The sequence below is a fragment of the Lycorma delicatula genome, chromosome 12 (assembly GCF_047948215.1).
Source record: "Lycorma delicatula isolate Av1 chromosome 12, ASM4794821v1, whole genome shotgun sequence".
NCBI lineage: Eukaryota > Metazoa > Arthropoda > Insecta > Hemiptera > Fulgoridae > Lycorma > Lycorma delicatula.
In genome coordinates this window covers 59,063,524-59,079,584 of record NC_134466.1, presented here as the reverse complement: position 1 = coordinate 59,079,584, position 16,061 = coordinate 59,063,524, and the positions used below count along the sequence as shown (strand labels likewise).

The window sequence follows — 16,061 nt, the reverse complement described above, 5'->3', positions numbered from 1 at the left end:
TGAAAATCTGGCAAAGTACTGTATGGTTTTCCTGACTACGCTGGTCAAGTCATACAATACCTTTCAAAAATTTTTTTATTACAAAACCTTTTTGGTGAACCCAAAAATTATTTGTAATTCAATGATTAAAAGTCTTATTTTTATAACAAACATTTAAAGTAACAAAAAAAAGTTTTTCTGAATTTTAAAAAATTTTGGGGCTGCCATATGAAGAGGACTTTTTTATTGATTATAATGATTAACAAAATAGATTTAAGCATCAAAGTATTCAAATTTCAAATATTTTTTATTTTTATTTTAGAGACTCCTCTATTTTTTTCTTAAAGAAGTGATCCTTAACAATAAATAAATCTAAAAAAGAATTGTTTAGAAATATAGAAAAATTTTTTAAAAATGAAAAAACAAAGTTTTAACTGACAAAATTAACAGTCATAATAATAGTTAATGTAGTTTTCTGGCTAAGTATTGCACAACTGCCAACTATTAATAATAAAAATTAAAAAAACAGTTAAGAGCTAAAAAACAAAAACAAAATATATATTATTTAGAAGAGGGAAATTAATTTTAAGAAAAATATTTCTATGTAGGTTAAACTTAACAAATTTTCTTAAGTAAAGTTTTCTCTAAATCTAACAACCCCTTCAATAAAAGCGAAAATAAGAAAAATATATTTTTTGAATTTTAGGTCTGAGGCCTGTAAGTAAAAAAAGATAAAAAAACAATTACACACATTTCTTGAAAGCTTTATATAGAATGTTTAAACTTCCAAAAATTTTTTTTTAAATATTTAAACTGAAGAGAGATAAGAGTAAAAGAATAAAACATATATTTCAATCTTAAAAGATGTTTCTTTAAAAAAATAATAATAATAATTATATTGTAGGTAACAAATTTGCTTTAACAAAGTTTTCTCTAAAATGCCTCTGAAGAAAATTGGAATAAGTTTTTCTGCGTTATCTTCCCTTTACAGATTTGAAAAATTGAATATAATAAATATCCATATATAGAAATATTTGAGTAAAATTTGAATAAAATCAGTTCAATCAATCTTGAGATATAAGTTCAAAAATAATACAGCAAATGTATGTACACACATACATTTGTTGTTTTTTGTCTGAATGATTAGTTGGACTATAACGTAAAGATTTACAAAAAACTTAATATCCCATTTTTGACATGATCTCCATACCTTTCCCTTTAATAAGATAAAAAAGGTTTTCTGAAGACATCCGCTTTATGTGTACCATTGAAACAAACCACACGCATAATTAATGATTAATATTGATAAATAAATCAACAACTGAAGATTTTACATATATAAACCACTAAAGAATAAAATCAAGAAACAATCTTTGAAATGCACAAAAATATTAAGTAACATTCTAAAAGAATGAATAAACACAATTTAAATCAAATAAACTTTATGAACAACAAAGTTTGTTTCAAAATTTAATCTAAACACCAACATCACAGTGTCACTTATAATGACCATGATAACACTCAATAATCTCAGAGTCAGTCTCTGAAGAAATTTAATTCAGAGTACAAGTGATATGTCAGAGTAAGGTAATAATTTTTATAACTTTGAATTAAATTAAAACATATTAAATTTAATTTAAAAACTTGTCTGTATCTTAAACACACAATATCACAGACACTTCAACTGTTAAAATTGTCTTTTTTAAATTTATTTCAGTGGCATTTTTCTTTAATTCTGACTTCATCAGAAAAGAACTTAAAATTATCGATAGTTATATTTTCAATTATGAAAATTAATAAAGTTTTTAATTAATTTTTTCACTAACTTTTATTAATTTAATGTTTGCAGTCTTTAGAATTTTTAAGATGAATCTCTGAAATAAGATGATATTAAGGGAGGAAAATACACCACTTTAACAATACAATTGAGTTTTTTTACTCAATTGCTAATCAGTGTTAACATGTTAATGCTCAATAACAACTAATTATGGATGATAATGAATTTTGTGGTATGAGAAAAACACCATACCTAACCAAAACTAACTCTCGGGATCTATGAATGAAAGGCAAATATGATACTATTTTGCCATGGAGATTGACAGAAGTATTAATAATAATGATGAATATAACAATAATAACAAATGTAATAATGATACAATCATACATACCAACACTTCAACTATAGAACCAACTGCACAAGGTTCCATTCCAGTATAAGTAACATTTGATAGTTCAGGCATTGCCCTAATATATATGGGACAGCCTTTTACTTGTTCATCATCATTAAATACAGTCAACTAGAACAACAAAATAAAAGAGAATAAATACAAAAACAGAACACCTGCCTGCTTTTCATAGTTACAATTAGATAGATTTAAAAATATTAATAAGAAAAATTAAAATTAAATGAAAAATTTAATAAAACTTTCAGCATTATTTATTTTACTTGTTTAATTTGTCAGTATTTTACATTCTCTTAATTACCCTCTCAAAAAATTGACAGATTGGGAACTGATAAGACCGCAAATGAGTTGAAAATATACCATGATAATTTTTAGTTATCCACGATTAATTTTTTTTTTAAATCTGCATTTACTGGATTTTTCATATGTTAATAAGAATAATATAAAAAAAATTAAAAAAAGAATTGTTATTATAAAGATGAATTTTTGAAAAAATAATAACTAAATAAGATATATGGAGCAAGATATGGATTCAGTACTTGGAAGCTGAGAATAAGCAGCATTATTTTAATATTTATATAATTTGCCGTCATCTACAAGAAAAATATCGATAATAAATATTTCTAAAAGTTAGTAGATGATCATAAAAATCTGAATATATAGGTCCATTTTTTTTGTTACTTTCACATTATTAATGAAATAATGAAAGGTAACAGTTATTATAGCTATTCTGAGACCTGAATTAAAAAATTAGAGATAGAATAATATAACAAATAAATGATTTTGCTTCAAGATCAGCCTTGATATCCTATAGTAAACCTCTGTTTCCCTCCAATGTCTTGATTTTGATTTTTTAAACCAGCAATAATATTGGTTCCTTGCCTCATTATAAGAATTTCCATCTTTTTGTTCAATTAAAAGAAAAAAATGGGAGGACAAAGTTTCCATCAAATAAAGTCATTGAAGTAACACAAAGATGATAATGAATAAGATGAAAAATTTCTTTGAACAATAAAGTTGAAAATTTTACATATATAAACCACTAAAGAATAAGCCTTTAAAATAAGCACATGTTCTGGCGATAACTTTTGCCATTTTGCAGACATTTTTTTCTTGTAAGCCACTTTTTTATATTTGAAAACCATTAATAATCAGAAAATACCAAGCCTTGGGACAAATAGGGAGATTACAGAAGTCTGTAGCATAATTTGAACAATTTTTCTGTTGAAATTGCAAAAGAGAGAGTGAATTGATGCATTAATAGGGTGAAAAAGAACTTTCTTTTTCATCAAATGTGGTCGTTTTTTTCTTTATTTCCTCAAAAAAATGATCCAGCAAAGATGCACAATATTGCCTGTTTATTGTTTCATCCTACTTCAAAAAGTTGATAAGATCATACTACAAACATCCCAAAAGATAGTGGCCATCGCCTTTCCTGCTGATGGAACTTTTTTCGCCTTTTTGAAGTTAGTTTCTCGATTGTAACTCACAGTTTTTGTTCTGCAGTTCCAGATTGTTAGTGATATATTCAAGTTTTATTGATCATTATGTATGTAATGGCACAAAAACTCCTCTAGATTATGTTGAAACCAATGTTTAGAGATTTAATCGTTCACATAGCTGATCAATTGTAATAGCCATCCTATGGAGAGTTTTAGCATAGCTTAATACTCATGTAAAATAGGATCCGCACATTCATTTGAGATACCTAAAGTCATATGAATTTTCAGTTTTCTATCCTGCATCACCATATCAAGGATTTAAAAAAAATTCTCGGCAGTTGTAATCTCAACAGTTCAATTAAATGTTCAACATCATTATTCATATGACCATTCTGAAAATAACTAAATTACTTTTAAGGTGATTTAAATCGACTGAGATGATTCACAATAACATTTATCTGGTTTAGATCTAGTTCCTTCTGCAGTTTTACTTTGCAAAAAGTAATGTTTGATCACACAACATTTTTTCATCCATTTTTCCTTATAATAGATAGAATTACAGTCTGGTTTAATTTTAGCAAATGTAAAGGAATCAGGACAAACTGTTTTGGTAGCTGAAACTCAACAAAGCATTTCCAAACCTACATTTATATGAACTTTTTGTTTTTGTCAGTATAGCATTTCCTGTTAGTTTATTACATTCTTCAAGTATTACCCCAATCTTTTGTCTTTTACTCCAAATTTTTTGAAAATTATTAAATATACAGTTCTGGGACCTATTTCTATATTCAAGTATTCTTTAATTACTATCTATCAAGCCTTTATATTTTACTCTGTTCAACTTATGTGTACATGCATTACTGTAATTTCATACAACTACTATTTTATATAATACTATGTATAGACTTGAACTACTCATGTTTAGTTGCTAATACAAGATTTATCCACAGTTTCCCTTAATCATTCTATGCAAATTTGAGCAGTTCCTTTTCTTTATCCAAGGAATAACTCACTCATTCCTAAAGTGATCAACATAATTTATAATTACATACTGATCTGAATAAAAATGCATTTACAATATTAATAAATAAATGAATAATGAATGACCTGATGCATTCCAACATGTATTGGAGTGAATGTTCCTCGACCACCTCTAGCTCCTAATGTCAATTGACATTTAATTCTTTCTCCTTCTGGTCCTAAAACCTCAGCAACAACAGCTCTTGGGTCTACATCATCAGTTAAGAAATCCACCTTAAAATTTGTCTACAACATAAGAGAATATAATTTAAAAAAATTAAAGAATTTTTCACAAAAAAAATATAAATTTTTCACAATAATCATAAGATATAAACACATTAGTGCAATTATTATTCAATAAAAATGTTTTAGGCCAGGCACAAACATAAAACTGATTTAAACATTTTATAAATGATAAAACATCTGTTTATGATGATGCTGAATGTTAGAGATGATAATCTACTAGTGTTACATCAAAATATGTCATTGCTAATATGAATGTGATAGATTGTAGGCAGACTAACTAATGTTACATATGTAACATAATGGGATTATTGTACTATATGAGTGGATTTTGTCACAAGAATTGTTCCAAAATTTGTCATAACTGCTGAATGATGAATAAGAGAGACTGCATCACATAAATGTCTGTAGTAAAATGAAAGAAGTGTTTTGAACTGATACAGATTTTCTTTCTAAGGTCATCATATTTGTCAAAAGCTAGGTTCGTAGATATGATCCTGAAACTATGCAGTTCATCCCAGTGAAAAAGCTCATCTTCACTTTAGCCAAAGAAAGCTTGTCATGTCAAGAGCAATGTCAAATCCTTATTGACCTATTTCTTCGATACTGATGACACTATCCACAAGCAATCTGTTTCGTTTAGTCAGACAATTAATGGAAAATTCTACTGTGCTAAGGAAAAATATAAGAAGGAAATATCGAGAAATGTAGTGCAAGAAGGTCTAACTCCTTAACCATGACAGTGTCAGACCACATTCAACTTTCATCATATAGCAGTTTTTGACATAACATAGTGGTTGTTCTTTATCCATCATCATATTTCTTTGACTGCGTTCTGCACAACTTCTTTCTCTTTTCCAAACTTAATAGACAAAGATTTGGCCAATATAAGAAATTAAACACACAAAACAAGAAAACTTTCAAGATTCCTTCTGTTCATGATAGAAGTGCTTTGGTGTCTGAGCTCCCAAGATACTTTGAAGGTAACAGTGACAAATAATATCCACGTAAGATGTGATTGTATTTAATGTTATATGAGGTGTGGCTATTAAAAAACGAGACTAATGATGTAAACTATTTTATTTTAAATTTATACATATTTAGTTATTATCCCCTACAATATACACTACTCCTATAGCCCTTCAATGCTCCATATGAATTTTCCATTGTTCAGAACAGTGCTGGAAGTTTTCTTATGTAAGTTCTTTAGTGACATATGCCGTGTTTTCTTTCACAGCAATGGTCTAAAATCTTGTTCTTTTTAATGCAGATTTCCTTGAGAAACAAATAAATGTTACATGATGCCAGGTCAGACAAATAAGGCAGACGGACTAACACTGGAATGTTATACTTGCCTCGAAACATCTTGACAGACAATGTAGTGTGAGCCGGTGCGTTGTCCTGATGAAGAACCCATGACTTGTTCTTCCACAATTCAGGTAAGTTTTTTCTTATTTTTTCACGGAGTGGAGCATGGACCTTGAATAAAGACAAGACTAGTTAACTGACGGTCAGATCGGATCAGATTACCAATTGTTTCAATTATTTTTATCTGTTTTTGATGTGGAAGGGTGACCTGGGAAACATCATCTTCAATGTCTTCTCAGCCATCTTGGAAACACTTAAACCACTCAAAAACCCGTGCATGTGATAAAAATTCATTGTCATATACTCTTTTTAATAAAAGATAAGTTTCAGTAGCAGTTTTCCAAGTTTTATATAAAACGTCACAACAATTCTTGCTCTAATAAAACACTTATTTTTTTGACAGAACAAAAAAACAGATGTTATCCAAATGAAGGCCACAGCCAGACTAATATGCCTACAGAAACTGGAGTGGCAATCGAAAGAGAAGGCTTCACACTACACAGCTGTCAGTCGTATAGTAGTCGTCTTCTATAGCAGCATTAGTCTCATTATTTAATAGTCACACCTGGTATTTCAGAAACTTTTAGGTAGCACCTTGCCATCTAAAACAAAAGATCTTATTCTAGAATATCCAAGAGAATTCACCATGAACCTCTACTTAATCAATAATTTTCTGAACAGAAATCTTTTGACAAAAGTTTTGTAAAAACAACTACACACATTTCAACCAAACTCCAATTTAAAAGTATTTTCAAAAGATTTTTAGAAAAGCAAATTATTAAATACTACATATTTCTTTTTATCATCTACTAGATTTTATTGTATTTACAGATTCTATTTAAATATTTCTTTGTTATCATACGTACCGGAGTGTGGACACGTGTAACGTGTGAATCACAACTGACCGCAACAGTTAATGCAGGTGACTGACGAGGTGAAATCCACTGGAAATTAGCTGCATATGCCATAACACCAAGATGTTCTACATTTTGATCAGCCATATCTTTAGCTCTTAACATAGGTTCAACACCTAATTTACGACCACCAGTAATTCCTATATTACAGAGAATAGAATAAACTTTTTATTATTTTTTTAAAAATAAGTTTTATATTTGAATTTACATAGAAATTTTTCAATTTTTTTATGCGGTTAGATAAAAGTAATTTAATTGTATTTTTATGTTCTGACACCTTTCCTGATAATAGGTGGAGTAAAGAATGGAAATCTGTAGCATGAAAAAAGATCACGACTGACTAATTTAAACTCCCAGAATATCCTGCATGAGACAGACAACCATGCCACAACAAAGGTTGGTAGAACAAAAACTTACCACTAAAACATCCAAACAGATGTGATAATTGTTTAAATTAGTTTTAAATTGTTTAAATTTAATAGTTTAAAAAGCTTCACCATTACTTCATCTCATATAAGGATTAAAATACTAAAATCAAGAAGTCAATGAAAAAACATATATCTATATAAAATTTGTATCAAGATAACTTAATAACAAACTAAAATTAAAATCATATGTGACAGTTTCTTTATAATACAGTGAAACCTCAAAATAGTATACCGATTTCTGTCGTAGAATGGTAGTACCTCTGACTTTCATCTGAAAGTTCCAGATATTAGTCCCAGGAGGTATGGCATTATTCACAAGTTACAAAATACATTATGCAACATCCACCTTATAGTCTGATCTCACACCATCAGAATTTTTTTTTATTCAGTCCTCTAAGAGCATTGAACATATGGCAACAATGAGACAAGTCAAGAATGGCTAAGATACCAATGTGAGCAATTCTTTACTATGCCAGAAATTTATTAACAAAATTCCTTTATGATTTATATCACAAATAATAAAACTGTGGGGCATCTTTCATTGTATTACGTTATATTTTATAATCATTTCATTGATAATTTACTACATAAAGAATTTTGTTAATAAATTCATTTAATATACATATAATTAAATGTAGCTGACAGATGTAATGAATAAATGTTCATATAAAAGTACATTCATTAATGTGATCAGAAAACAGATTTATAGATCATCATTATCAATACAAAATGTTATTTGAATTTAATGAAAAAGTTAATCATAAACATTTATTCTTGACACGAAAGTGAAATTATTTTTCTTGTTTTAGTCCATTTTTAAATACATTTTTATTGAAAAATTTTTCCAATTAATTTATACTTTAATTCAATAATTCCCAAACAGTGAAATTTCAGTACTTTTTTTTATAATTTTTTCAATAGCTAAATAAAATCATATTTAATTTTTATTTTATTTTATACTTTTTAGTCTCAAATAGACTAAAAAATATGATTGTTATAATTAATTAGACAGTGAATTATTAAGAAACTTTTCGGCCACAATCTCAGGGAATTTTATTCAATTTATAACCCATCTTCATAATATAGGCAATTCATTTTCTTACGTAGCAGAAAGCACAGCTGACTGACACTCTGTGTCGAAGTATTTCATATACATGCACAGTTGTTTGAATTTTCGTTATTTGCAAACTACGAATTTTCTATGAAAATATACTTTTTTACAGAATTTTTTGTTATCACAAGGCATTATTATCAAAAACAAGCATGTATGCAAAATTTTAGCCTTCTATCACATATGGAGTAGGTTAAATATTGCTGACAAAATTCTGACCATCCTGCCATGCACACAGTGCAGAGAGCAAGTTAAATAAAACATATAAAAATCATTCATATCAGCAAAGTGCTTCCAAAGATTCAAGCAACCCAATACATACTATATAATATAAATAAACACTTTCTGATTTATATAAATAAGTATATGTTTTATTCTGATTGGGGCGTAGTAATATATTATATGGTACAGTAGATACAATAAACTACAGACAAAAAAAAAGTTCTAATTTTTGGCTTTTGTAAATCAAGAGAAGCCAGAAGAAAGTAAAACCTTGATCAGAACAGTATCAAAAAATACATAATTAATTACAAAATAAAAAATAGATGTGATTAAAATCCAAATTAATTATTTAAAACATAAACACATGAAAAAAATAATAATACTAAGGTAAACATGAAAATACTAAATAGATCAAAGAGCCACAAATTAAATTACAATTCAGAAGGTGTTAATTGGAAAACTGTTTGAGCACATATTTATAAACAGAAACAGAATGCAGAAAATTAACATTTTTAAGAAATGTTTAATTAGTATTATTAACAAATTCATCATGAACAGTAGAGTAATATTGTTTATCTAAAAAACAATGTTAATTGCACTTTAAATAAATTACTGGTTCATTTTTTTAAATGGTTCGATAATTTATTAAAAATAGCAGTGAAAGCTTAAACAAGGCTGCTTTACTTTCCTGGTGAATATAGCTAAAAGGGGAAAGTATGGTGACCATGTTAAAAATGGGTTATCAGTTATTTTTTTAATTTTTGTGTTTTAGGGTCCAACTAGTTCACTTAGACCAAAAAAAAAGCATGTATGTATGTTTTTTGTGTTGTTTTTGGCCTCAAATATTTCTATATATGAGACATTGATCACATTAACGTTTTTTTTTTAATTCACTAAGGGCATGGGGGATATTGCAAAAAACAATTTCAATTTTCTTCAGAGAGGTTTTTAGAAAAAACTTTTAATAAAGTGAATTTGTTATGTAAATATATATATATATATATATATATATATATATATAAATAATCTGAAAAACTTTTTTCACAAAACCAACCCCCCCTCATATCCCAACTCTGTTGGGGAAGAAGATACCTGCCTTGTGACGCTTCCACTCGCCCCCTCCTCGTTCCTAGCCTTTAATGGGAGTTGTCTTTCGCCCTCTAACTTTTTACATCTCAGTAATAAGCCAGGCCTCACTGGGATGCCATCGATGTAAATGCCTTGGTAGACATTTGCACCTGTGATTTTTAAACTCAGCTTTTGCCTTCACTGTAGGCCTCATCTGGACATCTTGAATGTCCTACATCGTTTCCCTCTGAACTAGCTAGCCAAGTTTGTGGAAGCATGAACCCTACACCTAGTTCTACATTTAACAGTATCCCCCCACTCACAATTGAAATTTTTTTTCTTTATTACCCTTTGGTTTAAGTACGTATTTTAAAAATTTTTCAAAGTTTATAATTTATATGTAGAGCTATCAAGAAATGTGTACAATTTTTTAAAATTACAAATCCCAAAACTAAAATGCTGAAAAGGTTTTCGAAAATTTTTTTTTTTTATTTTAACCTTTATTGAAGTTGGTGTTATATTTAAAGAAAACTTTACTTAAGCAAATTTGTCAAGTTTAACCTATGTATGAATATTTTTAGAAAGATTTTCTTAAAATTATATATAAAATATATAAAAATATATATATATTCTCTAAAAAATATATATATTCAGTTTTTTGGCTCTTAACACTTTTAATTTTTTTTACTATAAAGGTTTTTTCACCTCTTCTTCATCACTTAAAGGGCTATTAAAATTAATAGGCACCTATATTACATCTCCGACTTGAAATTAGAAGCAATTTTTTTCGTTACTTTCATAAAAGTTATAATTTTTTCTTAATACTTTAAATAATTCACTTGTCTTAACAATCAAAAATTTGGTTACAAAAAAGATTTCTAATCTTGATACATGTTGTGTTTATTTTATAAAAAGATGAAATTATTTTACTACAAAAATAAATGTCAGATCCTTAATGCTTGAACTGTAAAACCTTGCTGGCAAAGTCAGAATGTTTTTCAATACATTCAAAGCCTGAATAAAATAGTTATGCAAGGTACTGTATGACTTGACTGATGTAGCCAGGGAAAATCATAAAATACATTGCCACCTTTTATTCTAAGTTGAAATATTGTGTTAAATTACATGAAAACAATTTTGTAGTCTGGTTTAATAGGAGTGGATGGATATTTATTTATATTTTTTTAAGCATAAACCATTAATTTTTGTAACAAAGTTACAGATTCAGAAATAAAATCATAAGGATAAGAAAATATTTTTAATTCTTATATATTAGTCTGTATGATTCATACTTACAAGGGCCAAATAATGGTCTGACATCTAATTTTTATATCATAAAAATAAGTAAAAGTAAAAATATTTTAAAATAAGTATAATTAAATCAATATACATACATGTGATTAAAGGAAACCTAAATAATTCAGAAAAACCTCAAATAATAATAATTAAACAATTTGAACAAAAACATTATTATTTACCTGAATTAAGATTTGATTCCCAAACAGATGGATCAGAACTAGGAATACACTTTGCAGAAGCTCCTAATGAATTCACAAGAGAACAAAGTACACTTCCGTCATTCCAGTCAGTCTGTAAAATAAAAATTACAGAAAAAATTAAAAAATTCTGCTTGATATCATAGAATTTTACTGAAAATTATTCTTTTGTTCATTGTAGATGAAAAATAAAAAAATATTTTTTTTAATAAACCACTATCATACGGTTTCAATTCTTCATGAGTTCTATCAAATATTGGGTGAATCAAACATTAAAGTTTAATAATAGCCATTAATCTACTACTACGTATATAATTATTAAGTATTAAATATAATTTTAAAAGAAATTTCTTAAATTATTTTTAAATAACAACTACAATGAGTTCAAAAATAGTTATACACTTGTATAACACAATTGTATGTTGAGGAATTGTATTCTGTGTACTGCGACTAATGCTTTCTGCAAAGGTTGGTAATCTTGCTGCATTGTGTGCAGTTTGTTTCCATAAGCAAGTTAGGCTGGTGACCTTAAGACAAGAAGATGTGTTTGGTTCTTTGTTGTTTATTGTGTTCTTCACCTTTGAATGGCTGAAGCTGTGTCATTCCAAATGCACTTAGAATAGTGTTAATTTTAGAACAATTAATACTTCTCATTCAATACATCTTCCAAGTGCATTGTAAGTTCACACAGAGAATGAAAGACCAGTTTTCTGTTAGATTTTCAGGTACACTAGTTCCTGATCAACAAACTATAAATGCTAATCCAGAAATTTAAGGAGATATGATCGGTAAAGGACTATGAGCAAAATGGTAGACAATCAGTACTTGATGAAGAAAAATTGCAAGATATATTAACAGTTACAGAATGTAGTTCCAGCAAGTCTGAAAGTTGACCTGACAGAAAAACATTGGTGTTGCAACTGCAAATAAGGGAGTTTATAAGAAGCTCAGTCTCAACAATATAAAGTGAAAGCAGTTCAAAAGTTATTGGCCACAGACTGTGGAAAGTGAATTCAGTACTGAAAATGGTTCAACAGTTTCTAGTAATCAATTCTGATGATATTTTGGACTATGTTTTCTGTATCAAAGCCATAGTTTCAATTAACAGGAAATGTGCACGAATAAAACTCACGTTTATAGTCTGTTGATAACCCAAATGCTCCCCTAAATGATATTACTCTGCATGACGATAGGATTGGATTATCTGCATTAGAAGATAGGATGTGGATTGCAATATCCAGAAGAATAATAATCAACCTGATATTCTTTTTGAATACAGAAGCAACAAATTCAGTTTGATATTATGAAATCATTCATCAGTTTGTGGGAGAGCTAACCAATGATGAAATTAATAACACTTAGGTTCTACAATTTGGTTCAACTGTGCATACAGCCAGACAGTCTACGACATTACGGCAAGACGTTTTCGGACATCAAATTATTTCTAGCGCTTTTGAGCACCACGTTCTCTATGCTTAAGCCCACTGTAGTTTTACTTTTGGGGTTCTGCAAAAAGTTATTTTTATTGAGGAATCTCTTACACTCTCTAGGAACTACAAACTGCTATTCATGATTTCACCAAGAGCATTCCACATGAATAATTTGTGAGACTCTTCAAAAACAAGAAGAAATACATCCTGATCTATTTGAATGTTCATGGCGGTGCAGATATATTCTGAATGTTTTCTACTATCTAGACAGCAAATTTTCTAGATAGCAGAATCTTTCTGGATGTTTGTGGGGACCATTTTTAACTATTACTATAAGGTAAGTCGATTTTATGTATTGTACTAGTGCATGATAGGTGTGTAATTACTTTTCAAATGCACTGTATTTAAATGTCATACCATGTCTACCAGAATTGAGAAATTTAAAATATAAAAAATAACCCAAAAAATAACTTTTTTAAAGAAAATATAAAATAAGATAAACATTTTATACCGTATATTTTTTTGTTTCATTTCTCAAAGTTCAGAATAAATTTAAATTTAATTACAAAAAAATGAATTAATAGGAAGAGAGTATTCAGGTAGCATAATAGTAGAACCAACAAAACTGCCCTTTAAAAACCCAAGATTTAAAGTCTTAGGTTTTTTAATTTTCCTTTGGGATTAATTAGTTCCAACTGAAAGTTGTTAACAGCTCATTTATTTACTACTATTATAAGAACAAATTGTTATTATGATAGAAAATGTCCTCAAGAATTACCGACAATATTTTGAAGTATGTTATTAAAAATAAAATAGTTTTAAATGGTCATTTAAAACATTCGTATATTAAGTGCCATAATCGTAAAGGTTTTAGGCAATGTGACAAAACAAAGTCATTCCATCATTTTTTCAAGAATAAAAAATATCTTATGCCAAGATTACTAAGGACTGAGAGGAGTAAAATGGTTTCCTTCAATGATGCAAATGAATAGTTGCATATCTTTTCCAGTTAAATGCATACAATAATCAGCCTTATTAGTTAAACATTCAGTTCACTACACATAGTAAACGTAGAGTGAATATCATCATTACCTCCAAAGAAAGCAATTTCTATTGGTGCCTCTTATATTTCAGGAACTTTATAAGCATCACATCCATAAAAAAAACTGGGATGGATAGTATAAAGCAACAACATACCCCTTTCTGTTGTAAAAGCAGTGCATCAGCAGCAGTTTTCACAATTTCATAGATTTAAACAATTTTCATCATGGCAAAAACAAAGCAAACTGATATTATTTATTTATTTTTTTGTTGTTGTAATTTTACGTCTACTATGTGATGTTGTATGATACTGTATTTGATTTTATAAAGTCAGAAATCAAAATTTGTATCTTAGGTGAATCTGATGGTTACCACCAAGATGACAAGAAATTTACTTCAGTTGGATATTTCGATTGCTCAGATTTGTTAATAATTTATTAATTTAAAACATCATCATTACCAGGAAAAAATAAGTTTGTAAATTAACAAAATATAAAATATATGGTATTCCCAAACTTGATTCAGTTTAAAATAAAACTCCCAATTAAACCAAACCCCAAATTACACTTATCTACAAAGAACAATAATATATTACTTACAGTAAAATTAGATATATGTTTATCAGTAAGTTGATTATTGACCCAACGTAAAGTTGATCTAAATCCAGGACTGTTTTCTTTCATAAAGTATGATAAATAAGTCATACCAGATAATTCATCTAAGAATGGTGATGCTAAATATTCTGGCTCTAAAACCATTGGAATACCAAAACGTGTTCTAGCAACATCCATAGCTCTTCTGCAATTTGAAATGCTGAAAAAAAAAATAAATAAATGTATAAAATTAGGTCATATGATAAATATTAATAATTTTTTTTTGTGTTTACAGACTACTTTTCCAGTTAGAAATCAGAAGATTTTCTATCACGTTTGAAAATAAAGGTCTGCTGGCTTTAACTGATAGCAACCTAAATCATTAGGCACTATGTACAGAACAAAAGTCCTTGATTTGGTCGACAAGCAACTCCCTTTCCAGTAATCAAGACTGCACTTACTCAAGATTCTGACAACAAACTAGAATGGAGTAGGGTCAACACCACAGAACCAATAATGGGGAAGAAGGAATCAAGAATGAAGAAAAAAAGATGGGTGATGAAGAAAAGACAATCTACCCATCAAGCTAAATTAGTGTAATTTACCATCTTCCTCAAGATCCTTTCAACACTTTAAATCAAACTAAAAAGTTCTAACTAAAAGTATAAATGTAACATATAAATAAAAACAAAGAGGTTTATATTAAAGGGTATGTAATATAAAATGAAATATGTTTTACTTTAGGTAATAAGTAGCAAAGACAACTAATTTCAGATCTGGCCATGTTGCCCATATTACTGTACCTCATTATATCAAAAAGCCAGTATATGATCCTCTCCTATTCCTATCTAATCTGCTATTATTTAACATGTCCAAGATAAACCCAGCTAGTATGGTTGGTAATATATTCTAGGACTGTCTAAATAATATATCAAACTGACTGGGTAATATTCCTCGATATCTGGTACAACTTTGTTTAAGATTAATTAAAAGTGAGGTTTTTGAAAAACCATTCTAATAAATGAAACAAATTTAATAAATAAAAGTATACGACTCTGCAGAAACATTGCTATAAGAATGAAAGAATACGGGGTAGATTACAAATCAACCAAAGTCACAGACTTAACCCTCTTAAACACAATATCTAAAATTAAATTCAGAGAACATCAAAATCTTCCTTCGAAATTAAAATAGAATTAAGACAAGGAGACAGACTATCTCCCCTGCCTTTCTACCTCAACCTGGACAAAATACAAAAGACCTTATGGGAAAAGAACAAAAAAGAAATAAAGACACGGATAAAAACAGCAAAACCCAAGTTAGATGTCTGGCCTTTGTGAATGACCTGGCTTTATTAGCAGAAACAGAGAAAGAAGCAATTCACCAGGCAAAGCATCTAAAAGAGGTGACTGAGAGATCAATCCTACAGATAACCTTTGAAAAATCAGGAATAATGTGCTCCGTTAAAAACTAGACCAAAAAGATGATTAGCTCAAAATACAGAAATTTTAAAGTGATGCCTA

The 16,061-nt window shown here is 28.5% G+C and overlaps 1 protein-coding gene across 1 annotated transcript in view; it reads right to left on the bottom strand.

Annotated features, from left to right (window-relative positions):
* Nucleotides 1-16,061, bottom strand: part of jbug (filamin-type immunoglobulin domains fbug) — a 302,727-nt gene that overhangs the window by 196,724 nt on the left and 89,942 nt on the right. The window contains exons 4-8 of the mRNA XM_075380319.1: nucleotides 14,545-14,758; nucleotides 11,457-11,568; nucleotides 7,102-7,289; nucleotides 4,712-4,870; nucleotides 2,148-2,276 (exon numbers count right to left, since the gene is read on the bottom strand). Coding sequence (XP_075236434.1) covers nucleotides 2,148-2,276; nucleotides 4,712-4,870; nucleotides 7,102-7,289; nucleotides 11,457-11,568; nucleotides 14,545-14,758 — 802 coding nt within the window. The remainder of the gene's footprint in view (nucleotides 1-2,147; nucleotides 2,277-4,711; nucleotides 4,871-7,101; nucleotides 7,290-11,456; nucleotides 11,569-14,544; nucleotides 14,759-16,061) is intronic.